At 34.0% G+C, this 12526-nt stretch overlaps 1 protein-coding gene across 2 annotated transcripts in view; it reads left to right on the top strand.

Moving 5' to 3' along the window:
* The window catches only part of PPP2R5C (protein phosphatase 2 regulatory subunit B'gamma), a 77590-nt gene that overhangs the window by 61000 nt on the left and 4064 nt on the right, over positions 1–12526 (top strand). For both annotated transcript variants that reach the window (XM_085061354.1, XM_085061355.1), the window contains 7 exons: positions 238–346; positions 2452–2505; positions 4270–4440; positions 5009–5136; positions 6661–6762; positions 8493–8565; positions 10852–10968. In XM_085061354.1, the coding sequence (XP_084917480.1) occupies positions 238–346; positions 2452–2505; positions 4270–4440; positions 5009–5136; positions 6661–6762; positions 8493–8565; positions 10852–10968 (754 nt within the window). The remainder of the gene's footprint in view (positions 1–237; positions 347–2451; positions 2506–4269; positions 4441–5008; positions 5137–6660; positions 6763–8492; positions 8566–10851; positions 10969–12526) is intronic.

Below are 12526 nucleotides of genomic sequence, written 5' to 3'. Positions count from 1 at the left end.
GAAACAGTGAAAGGTGAATTCTGAACTGTAGGTACAGTTGTGTGCAGCTTTGAAGAAGAATTTGAGACTTCTGAAAAGCTTGGTTATGCTATGGACAAGAGATTGATTTGACTATTTTATTCATTTCTAAATATTAGAAAACAAGTGCTAAGCCCAAGAATTTTTGTGTATACTATACATCAAAGCAGACTTTCATATAATTACTGATCTTTATTTTTAAACTTCTTTCCCTGGCAGCATAATTAATGGATTTGCCTTACCATTAAAAGAAGAGCACAAAATATTCTTATTGAAGGTTTTGTTACCATTGCACAAAGTGAAATCACTCAGTGTCTACCATCCACAGGTAGGTTTTGCTTGGTGCTTTTCATGCTACTGTTCAAGTAAGTTTGCCTGAAGAGGTTGGAGGACTTGGGTCAGTCTGGTGTGGGTTTGGTTCCAAGCTCCAAAACTTCCCTGCTAACCGGCGTTGGGGAAATTGTTTAATACATATACCTGTAATGCTTCACTTGTTGATGCAAAATTGAAAAGAAAACGTGTGTAGAATAATACCTCTTTCTAAAAGCACTATAGTGTTTGTAGATGAAACACATGTAGTAGTTGGTTAATGTGAGAGTTCTTAGTATTTATCCACATAGAATCTTTTGTTTATCTTCTTGTCTGTAATGTTTAGATATAAAAAAATTGAAGAAAAGTGTGGTTTTAATGAATGTAATCTATAAATACTTCATTCTAAATTACATGAAGCAATTCAGCTGAATTCAGTTTGTTGATGTTTTGAAAGGAATTGGGAATTTACTAGGACAACATCATTTAATTCAATAGCTCTTTTTAGAAGTACACAGAAAAAAGGGGGCTTCTGAGTTGTATCGAGCTTTTAAACCAGCTGTATCTTTTCTGTGCTAAATTTAGTTCCATTCAGAATTTCTAGAGGAGTGGGAAATCACACAATGTGAGAGAAAATACAGTATTGTTGTGATACACTAAAACTTTCTCTGGGAGAGATTGTTACACAACTTTGGGGTTTTTAATTTGCAAGCTAAATATTTGCTATGTAGTTTGAGTACTCCAAGTTCTAAGTACCATTTCTTCAAATAAAATTACTAACAACTTGTATTTTTAAGAATAGCATTTGTATAATTACAATTCTCTAGCAATTAGAGATGTTTATAAGCATTTGCTTTGGATCTTGTCTTCAGGGGCTTCCATCAGTTGCTATTGAAGTAGTAGGCTAAAATGCCTCCCATTTCAAAATGTATTTTTTATTTTCTAGTGCTATGAACAAAACTTGTTGGGGTTGTGTACAGCAAGACTTTTCTTATCTCAACTAGTGCTGATATCTCTGATTACTAGCCTTTCTACCAACCTGAAACATTGTTCTTTATGTGTTCTCCTTAAATCACAAACTAATTCTCCAAAACCTTCAGCTAACTTGCATTACTTTTCAGCATCAGTAAAACAGGGTAGTGGCATAGGGATGCCTCTCTTACAGGTCCTACTGAATTAAATTGGCAAGTACTTCAAGTGAGTTTAGTGTGTGAAACACCAGCATAAACCCATAAAAATTCACGCTGAAATACTGGCAGATACTGAGAAGAATTTGCTGCCAAAGATACACATGGAGAAAGTTAATTTCTGTGTTAAATCAAATTTACTTTAAATAGGGAAGAACAGTAGCTGTAGTAAATTCAGCACATTCCTCAAATTACCGTGGTGAATTCTTGGTAGGAATCATCAAAAAAAGGAAAGGAATTGGGTCATCAGCTGAACTTCAATAAATGGACAGACTTTAGGAAGATGGCTAAACAGTCTGACACATGAGCAGTGATCTCCCCACTTACTTTGGGACTGTTGGCCTATGGAGTGAAATGGATGTAATAGTTTGCTATTTAGGCACAGGTGGACAGTCTCATTCTCAGCACTGAAGTTGGTAAATATTGTAATTCAGCCTCAAATTGCATCAGCTTACATTGATAGTCATAGTTATCATTAGTTGTCATATATAAAAAATTTTAAGATTTACAAGTGTTCAATGCACTTTTATCTAACTTAGGTTATGAAATAGAAAATACTTACTAAAGCAGCATGGGACGCCAAAATGTTAGTGAGTGGAAAGCACTTTAGAGGACAAGATTGTGATTTTTAAATCCTGTATTTGAAAAGATAAAGTGTGATGAAATGCAAAGTACAAGGTCTAAAAAGACAACTTCAAGTCGTGTGTGTCTGTATTATAACACAGAAAAAGGTGAGGACAGACCTGTGAAGGTTGGAAGGAATTGGTAAAGCCTATTTACCCTTCTGTTTAGGTTGTCTGCCAAATAAGTTGGGGTTTTTTGAAATTACAGTAGAAACTTGTGTTTTCATTTGAAGCATTCAAAATTATTCTTGACTTATACTAGTGATTTCAGTTTCATAGTGAGAATTAATACAACTCTTTTTCTTCTATTGTAGCTGGCGTACTGTGTAGTTCAATTTTTAGAAAAGGACAGCACACTTACAGAACCAGTAAGTTTATCTTGCTATTATTATATATTTTGTACTATTATATTAATGTTAATACACCTTCCATAGGTAGACTGTTTAAGGAGGTTTTGGGAACAAAGTATGTATATGTAATTGTTTATATTTGAGTCAAATATTTAACTATTTTGATCTATCAAATGACTGTTTTTTCCAGTAGTCATTTGGAATATCCAAAATTAATTATAACAATGTTAATAGCATAGATCTTGCAAGGAGACAAATTTTATTCTGCTTATTTTGTTCTGGCTGAGCAGATGGGAGATGATGGATCCAGAAGCAGTTAAGTCAGAAATTAGCTCACCTGAACTATGCTCTGCTGAGAGATGGATATTATGATGGAGCACAGATATCTGACACACAGCTACCTACAGGTGCAAGGCTTTTGAGTCAGATCCTGTTCACGTGTACCAACTTTGGACAAAATCAGACTTTGGTCTGGCTGCACATAATTGCGTAGATAAATAATTTTAACTGTCCTGTATAGTATTTAGTGGTTTGCCTCATTACACCCAATATCAAGTAGGTAAGAACTAGTCTGTTTAATCAGTAGATCAATAAAAAAATTGCTACTAACAAAGGTGCACATTATTAGATTATAACTGTTTGCATTGTAAAATGGAAACTGGATTTCAGGAAGCAAAGGGAAGTATGCACCTGAGCAAGAGTTATCTTCTAGCTGGAGCTTTTAATACTTAAGATAGCAAATGTCAGACATTCTATCACTTGTACTATATGAGATCTTGAATTCTTAGCTTTCTTCCAGACTTCAGATAGGATGTTGGATATTTCCTAGTAGAAATCTGAACTAATATGCAACCAAGTTTGTTTCCTTTTTTGAACCCAAATTAGTACATGATTACAACATTCTTTAAAAACTTAGCACATGCATCAGCAAAGTGCTACATTCCTCTTCAAAAGATCCTGGTCCTTTCAAATTTAAATGCTTTGCTTCCCCTTGTAATTGTCACATGACACTTTTCAACATCTTATTTTTTAAAATCTGCATAGATCAACCAAGGCTTCATTGAGGGCATACTGTCTGCTTTCATGATTAAATAATATATACATGGAACATGCACTTATTTCTGAGTTGTCTTGTCAGTGATGATATTAAATATTGCTTATAGCTTTTATATTTTAAAATCATAGTCTCGTAGAATGGTTTTTTGAGTGTTCGTGCTTTGGTAGGCAAGCAAGCTTGGTAAATAATTCATTAATCATGAAGGAAGTTGAGACTAAGACTAAGTACAGTAGTCAGATAAAACTCAAAGTTTAAGAGCAACGTACCTAGAGTAGTTGGTCACCTTTCAATTGAGGCATTTATAGTAAATATTTTGTTAAAATATATTGATAGAACTTAATTTCTTGAGTTTTGGAGTACACCTCCAAGAAGGTAGAGATTTAAAGCTGCTGTCACCTAAGTGGCAGATCATTTTCTTGATAACGTAGTAGCAAATTTGCACTTTGATCATATTAAGTTAGATGTTAAGCTACTTTTTTCCCTAGTATTTTGATTATTATTTTTGAACATATCTATTAGATGTATAGCTTTGTTTTCAGAAGAAGTGAGTTTAGACCTATTAACAGTTATTTCTGTGACACTGAACCATGTCTGATCACTACTGTTACATGAGACGAGAAACCACAAATTTTGTGTTCTGCTTAAAATACCAGACTTAATGGGTTATCATTCAGCTCAAGATAAAGTCAAATTATCATGAAATTATTTTCTCTTTGTCTCTGCAGGTTGTAATGGCACTGCTGAAATACTGGCCAAAGACTCACAGTCCAAAAGAAGTCATGTTTTTAAATGAACTAGAAGAAATTTTAGATGTTATTGAACCATCTGAATTTGTAAAAGTTATGGAGCCTCTCTTCAGACAGCTAGCCAAATGTGTGTCCAGTCCACATTTTCAGGTCTGTATTTACTGCATGTGCAATAATATTTGAATTACAAGAATTTTTGTAAAGCAGACTTGTAATGTGGTATTATTCACCATAATGAATTTTATTTGTTGCAAAGAAGTCTTCAATTCTATGTCAAGTTTCAGGGATCCAAACATTAGTTTTACTGTTTCTTTTCAAGAGTGCAATATGTGCATTCATGTTGTGTGATTCACTTCAGTGTTATGCTTAACATTAAAAAGCTGAAAAACTCAGTGTTCTCAGAAGTACCTGAACCCTTTCAGTACAAACCCTTTCAGTTTGCATTTCATTGTTTGTAATAGAGTTCTACAGATACTCATTCTTTTGGAAGGTATTTCTTTGTTTGAATTTCAGAATTCATGGGTTATAGATTGAATCATGTCCTTTTCAAGGAAAAAAGCAGTTTTTCCATCTCCCTTTCCATCAGCTTCATGACTTTCATTTGCACTAAAAAATCTGAGTTGCAACTTTTCTTACCTTTCCCTTATATTTGCCAAGTGTTACAATTATTTGCTCTGTAAGAGATTGAAGAAGTGTTCCTTTTTTCATGTCGTCTTAGGTTGCAGAGCGAGCATTATACTACTGGAATAATGAATATATTATGAGTTTAATTAGTGATAATGCAGCAAAGATTTTACCCATCATGTTTCCATCCTTGTACCGGAATTCAAAGACGCATTGGAATAAGTAAGAAACACTTGTACAAATTTCTGCTACTTCACTTATATGTAGTTCTAGGCTAAAGAGTTCAGATCTGTGAATTGCTAGTTTAACAGTGTGTTGAGCTGTTTATTCTATGACATTGAAGTTGCTGGATAAAGAGGCTATTGTCAATTTCTAGGAAGTATTAAGAATTGAGGAACATAGTTTTTCCTTTTTTCATTAAACAAGAGTGTTTTAGTGCATCTAATCCATTACATTCTTCTATAAATATGAAACAAATTTGGCATTCATCTGTAGTTCAGATACTTCTAAAGACGAACTTTGATTTCTGATCACTAACCTCTTTGCTGATTTGCATTTCTTCTGCATTCCAGTGAAATATATTGTAGATCAGATAATTCTTTTCTTTCCTTTTATTTATTTTTTTTCTTCTTTCTCCATTGATTATTTTGACTTTTCTCCCCACAATAACGTGGTACTTACGCATGAAAACAGTCCTGGTCAGCTCCCTTCTGCAGCTGTACCATTGTAAAGTGCCTCTTTGTTTGAGCTATTGTGCAACTGCTGGGATGGTGACAGTATCCCAGTCTGGCTCTAGCTGTGAATTGAAGACTGCTGATGGGCTGGCCAAGAATGAGTAATCAGTCTGCAATTAAACACTGGGGAAGAAATGGAAAATAAAGTGATACTAAAGTGGTTGCTTACTGTCGCTGGGTGCAAGCAGTAACAAATAATGTACTCATTAATAAAATTCCAATTCAGTGATGCAATTGCACATAGTAAATGTGGGTTGCTGTTAGTTGTTTTTTCTGACTTTCAAGGTCATGCATTCATTTTATTCTGAGCAAAAGTCATGCTACCCAGTACAGCTGCACTCTTACTTGTAACTCCATGTATGATACAAAGTAATCATTTAACCGATTGCTTTTTGAGCAGGAGTAAATTATAGCCTGAAACTGTAAATTAATCTGTAAAAGTGCCTCGTAAAGCAGATTGGTTTTGTGTAATTTTTGTGATGTTTTCCACTTTACTTTTCTAACACATTTCTAAAGAGTCCTGGCATGACTGTGTTGAAGTGAGTGCTGTTGCTGTGTGGCAGTTTTCAAAATGAATGGTGTCTTTCCTACACTCCTTTTAATCACTAACTCTTTTTTTCTTTAATTTATTGCCAGTAAGTTACTTACATCACAATCTTTAATGTCATCTTACATTTCCTCTAATAGCCCTAGTGTGATTAGTGTCAGCTACTAAATTTCACAACTAGCCCTGTATTGATACACGTGATATTAAGAGTGAAGTTCAAACATCAGAAATGTAAATGATGAGTAGTACTACAGAGTAAGAAAACTGCATTCAAAGTCGGTAATTTTAGTACTTGTGATAAGCCTCTTGTGGGTAAATTGAAACTTCCACTAATTAATTTTACTTCCACTTATTCTGAAATGATGTAATTTTCCAGTTATGTAGGCTATTGGCTACTGTTGACCAGAAAAAGTAGATTTCAAAATTTAAAATACTCTGAGTTTCAACCAGAAGTTTTACTTATAGGACAATACATGGCTTGATATACAATGCTCTGAAACTCTTCATGGAGATGAACCAAAAACTGTTCGATGACTGCACACAGCAATTTAAAGCAGAAAAACTGAAGTAAGTTTTCATGTCAGTGTGTCTGTCTGTCCTTGAGTAATTTGTTCAGAGTGCTTTAGCTCTGAAAAACCACTGTGTCAGTAGTGGGAAGCTGCCCATTTGATTCCAGTGCAGCAGTCTCAAAGTTGACTTGCTGAAACTCCTTGTTATATGTGAACTGTAAATCTTCTAAACAATAAGGTGTCTCATGTAGGCTTAGACCTCATATTTCTGGGATCACCACCTTCCTAAAAATTAAATTTTTGAGAGGGACACTGCTAATCATGGAGCCCAATAAGAGGATCTGTTAAACACTTCAGTTCACATCCTGTGTTTATTTTTGCATGCTTTATTTACCCAGTGTTATTTCCTTTCATGTTGTAGCTCTGTTTGTCCCAAAATACTTTCCCAGTATTTTTCAGCATTGCTTTGTGTATGAGCATACCTCCATATTTTTATAAAAGTTACCTGTAATCAAATTATTACTCTGTTGTAGTACAGATCCGTAGTACAGATTTTATTTGATGGAAGAATCCTGCTAAAATGAATTAGAGAAGTCAGAAGTATTAATGGTTTGGGTCTCAGGGGCTGGAAGCAGTTATACACTTATTTTAAACAGATATACTGGAAGAAGTACAGATTCTCAATGTAGATTGATATGTCCAAGTTTTGAAGTTTCTTATTGCAATTCAAGTAGAAATGAGCTCATACTGTAACAAATTCTTAAGGGGTGTTTGTGTTGATAGATGACAAAATAGGAGCATTGGCTCTTCAAAAAAAGTCTGTAATTCTCTTTTCCTTGATAGCAAGTGGAATCCCTTTTAAATGAACAATCAGATCTTTTCTTCTCTGATTTTTGGAAGTTTTTTGGGTGGCGTTCTGAGTGTGAACTAAAGCAGACAGAGTGCTGAGCAATGTGGTAGCAACACAAAACCAAAATAAAAATCTCCCATCTTGGATTAACTTAATTGAGAGGTGAAGGCAAATTGTGTATGTGCTTGGATATAACTGCCCTTCCTTTTTTTTTCTTCTTGACATTTGGATCATCGGCTCTGTGTATTGAAGCCTGAGAGCATTTTTAGCACTCTTAGTTCAAAGTTGTTCTAAATTCTGCCAGCCTTCAAATACAGATGATCATTCTAGTCTCTGCAAGACGATGTTTATTTTTAAGAAAGGAAAACAAACCGTATATTTTATAATTTCAAATTGCATTAGGCATAAGAAAACAAACATTTTCTACTTTATTTGAAAAGAAGCATTCTGTGTCATCCCTGTGGGTATGCTACTCCCTAGAATGGGCATGGTTTTGTTGGGTACTTCTCTATTGCAGTTCAATTCAAAATGTGTTGGTGCCTTTTCCTTTAAACTATTACCTGAAGCCATTCAGCTGACAGTAAAAATCTCTGCCCTTTTTATGGTCAGTTACTGATTTCTTATTTATCAATATAGAATTCTAATATTATAAATAAAATGCAAACATGCTTTCAGCCTAAATCAAAACTTCTTTCTGTTTTATTTGTAACTTTTAACAATGTACACGCACTAAAGATACACTGGTATCAGCCAGTTTATTGCTTTCATGAGAAAATCTTGAGGTTTTTTCCCTTTTAATGTTGATTTGAGATCATGGGGTATTGATATAATGCAACAGTCAACAGTCATATTTCGGGCAGTAGACTCAAACAGGTATAGCTAAATAATTTATAGTGTTGAATTCTTCTACTTCTATATGATTTTATTTTTTTTTTCAGAGAGAAGCTAAAATTGAAGGAACGGGAAGAAGCATGGGTTAAAATAGAAAATCTAGCCAAATCAAATCCCCAGGTATTTAGAAAAGATTAACATGACCATGTTTAAATACTCTAGTTTTGTTAAATATCAGTGGGGAAAACAGGTCTGACTGATCATGGAAATAAAGGAATTTCACTAATTGTATTATGAAAGATGCACAATAAAAGTACTTTTCAAATTTGTAACCTCTCTCTTGTGCAAGTAATTATTTTTTTAAAAAAGGTTTCTGAAAAGTATAATATGAAGTACCTTTTCCTTTTCTTATAATAGGACTTGTACTGTATTGCGGTTTGAAAAGTTATGGTGCAAAATTATGGAAAAATATAGAGAGGCCATAGTTGGTTTCTCTTAAAAAGCTGTTTTGCAAACAATATATTACAAAAGAGATCTTTCTGCAAACTGTGAGTTATGACTGGTCAGTTTTCCTTTGTGTCAAATAGATTAAAGTAATATTGTACATTCTTGTCTGCTGCATTTGTTCTCATATTTGCACTGGGCCAGTCTGCTGGTGAACCTGCTTCTCAGGTCTTTCCTAAAGGAAAACATCCTGTCCAGCATTACTTGATGTAACTCAAACTATGATACAGAAACAAAGGTCCTTTAGAGTATTCATTATATTTTGAAATTACAGAAGGACAAATGGTTTGGCTTGGATTCCCCACCCCCTTAATTTGCTTGGAGAATGCTACCAGTTTTCCTTTCTCTCAATCAGTTTGCTGCTATGAACAAAAAAAACCTCCAAACATTTGAATTACTATGCAGCCAGAATTTTATTACACTGTAGCAAGAAACTTGATGTGCTTTGTATTTCCAACACCATCTAGCTGAGTTTAAAGTGGTGGAAGAGGGAGAAATGGTACTCTGTAAACAGAAGTGTGACACTTTCTGATCTCAGTGCTATTTTAAAATAGAAAATATGAGGTAATCTCTTTTTCTAAGTAGAAGATTTCAGTAAATAGTTTTTTTCTTCTTGGGTCATTTGTCATCAAACAATTACTAAACTGCTTAAATAAAATCTATTAAAATTAACAAAATATCAGTTGACAACAGATCAATTAAATTAATCAAAAAGCACTATTCATATGAAAGCAATAATTCACTTTGAGTGACAAAACATTTCTCTAATGACATAAGTTATACAAAAGCCTTGCTTGAAGAGTACTTGATGTACATGGCTATTTGCTATCACAAATGATGAGCTATTGCATGTTTGGCTAAATAAGTGGATGGAGTTGTAGAAAAATTCAGAGTTCTACGGTATCAATTTCCTTTTCTTTGCAAGTAACTTTGTAAATACATTTTCTGATACCGGTGGACACCACCTGTATACAGTATGTTCTGCACAGTCTGCTTGGAGAAAGCTAATAATTGGAAGCAATTTAAAATAAAAATTATTAATTTTAACACTGAGTGCTCCACTGAGTTGACATTAGGATACCAATACTTTTAGTGCTCTAGATAATGGATTTTTAGGGGTTTATTTTTTCCTGGAATTCCTATTAACTTTTTAGTTTGTCTAATAACTGGTGATGATTGTTCAGAGCTGTTCCTGATTCTGCATGACACAAAAATACAATTTAGGATTTTAAATCATTATAATTACATTTACTAAGCCCTTGCTATTAGGGGTTTTAATTTTTTTTTATGTGCATTAAGTTATTGGTACATTCAGATACTAAAATATGTATGAGGGAAAACTGATTAAAAAGTCTGTGTGCATGTAAATAAGTTCTGAATTCAAAACTATATACACCTCATGTAAGTTAAAATAAGATCTGAAGTACTGAAATAACTGGACAATGAAGGTTTTATTTTTTCTTTAATTTCCTAGAAGACTTCTATAATTGTTCTACTTTCGAAGACAGAAAAGTTTAATTTTTTGGTTTGAAATTATATTAAATTTATTTTAGGTATATTTGGTCTTTTTATGGTGTATTTTCTCTACCAACACAAAATTGCAAATAAAATAATTGTGTTTGGATTGCTACATTGTTCACAAGTCATTTGACAAGATGCTAATAGGGTTTTGGATAACTGCCCAAGTAGACATTCAATACTGACAAAATCCAAGTATTTTAAAATTCAGTCTCAGATAATCAAGCCATCTTTCTTTTTATGCTGACTGTATTTTTCACTGGGATATTTCTAAGTGAAAGTATTGGGAGTTCCATTTTAAAATTAATTACTTAGTCCCTGGAAGCATAAGACACTGAAGTTAATCTCAAATAACTAGTCCTATCATTCAAATTCTCAAATACACTCTTAGTATGTAGTTATTACTACTAAGAATGATTATTTTAACACTTTGTATTTTATTAGTACCCAACATATAGTGACACGAGTTTGCTGAACAGTCCTGTTGCAATGGAAACAGACGGGCCTTTAATTGAAGATCTGCAGACGCTGAAAAAGACAGTGAAAGAAGAGGCTTGTCAGGTAAAGCCTTGTGAAGACAGCAAAGTAATCCAATTAATTAATTAAATTTTTGAGTGACTGGTAATCATAAACTTGGGTTATATTTTCAGCCCTGTAAGCATTTATTATAGAGTAATACACTTCGTCAGAGCTGCTACTTTCCAGTGATAGTGTAGCAACTAGAAATAGTGCTGTGTTTCTAATGCCTGTGAATCTGCTATACAGTCTCTTTTAATGTTTCTTCTACAAAAACTTTGTTTTAATTTTCACTTAGGAATAGCTTCTTGTGTTATTATGAGAACAATGATTATGCTTCAAGGATAGTTAGAGCTATAGCTAGAATCTCCAACATCATGCTCTAGTCTCCTCTCTGTATAACAGTTTTGATTTTTTGTAAGAAGAGCTTGTCAGTAGTAGAATCTGACTATATTTTATACTTTTTTTTTTGTTGTTATGCAGAGCCTTCTTAGTGGCTAAAGCTCTTGTGTTTTGAAAAAATATGTAAAGTGTTTGTCTTGCCCACTCATGGGTCTTCTTCCTCAGTCCACCATCTGTCAGGTTCCTTTACCCACTGTGGGGCAAGGACTCTCAAGGTCATTTCCATCCTTCTGTCTTTACCTAATGCTCAGTAATATTCATGTCTTTTTAATTTAACATCAGTTAAGTGGAGCTAGAATACCAATGTTGAAACTAGAGATTTCAACTTGGAGCTGGTGAAAAACTGAGAAATGCCAGGTAGCATTGCAGCATCACTAAGATTTCTGGTAGGAATATATACTATATAGTACTATAAATCTGTCTAAATCCAGCAAAGTCTAAGACTGGAGAAATGGAGCTGGAAAAAACAGTTGAGTTTGGAGATAAAGTCTGTTAATTTGAACTAATGTATCCAGTAAGACATTTAATAAAAATAAGCATGTGGCCCACCTAACCTCCTAAGTTACTTTCTTAAAATTTCAGTGTCATTATCCTGCAATATTATATTTTATTTATTGTTTGTTATATGGCATTTTGGATGAAGGTTGGAAGAAATGCTGGAATATCTCTTAAGACACACTCAGGGATTGCTGTTTTGTAAACACTTATGTATGTTGTGGATCCCTGTGCATTACATGTAAATCTTGGTGGCTGAATTACATTCCCTCTCCAGGGCAGTGAACGTTCCTGAATGGGAATGCTGGTTAGAGCTGGTCAGTGAGGAGCACTGGGCGTATTAAAGTTTCTAAACCTCTGCCTTTCTTCCTACCTTGGACAGCTTAGCCAGGCCCACATGAGGGAGAAAGGGGCTTCCTTTCACTTGCTCCAGAGCATGGAATCAGTTCTAGTGGAGAAAGGCCCATATAAAAATATTTAGAAAAATGAGTACTGTTTAATTTTAAAGTTGTGTTGGTCATAGCATCCATCTTTGACTGTGTTATTTCCTAACACATAACTGTTTTCTCAGGGTTTATGAGACCTTGGTTCACTTTCTATCCTGGCCAGAGAGCATTAAAATTCCTACTTCCTAAACCTGAGTGCTCTAACATCAGTTCTAGAAGAAAAGCAGCCAGAGTAGGATTCTATGCGAATAATTGGGACA

Source organism: Lichenostomus cassidix, chromosome 5, assembly GCF_008360975.1.
Source record: "Lichenostomus cassidix isolate B80296 chromosome 5, HeHo_3.0, whole genome shotgun sequence".
Taxonomy (NCBI): Eukaryota; Metazoa; Chordata; class Aves; order Passeriformes; family Meliphagidae; genus Lichenostomus; species Lichenostomus cassidix.
The sequence above is the reverse complement of the archived record's forward strand: the minus strand, read 5'-3'. Positions and strand labels throughout refer to the sequence as shown.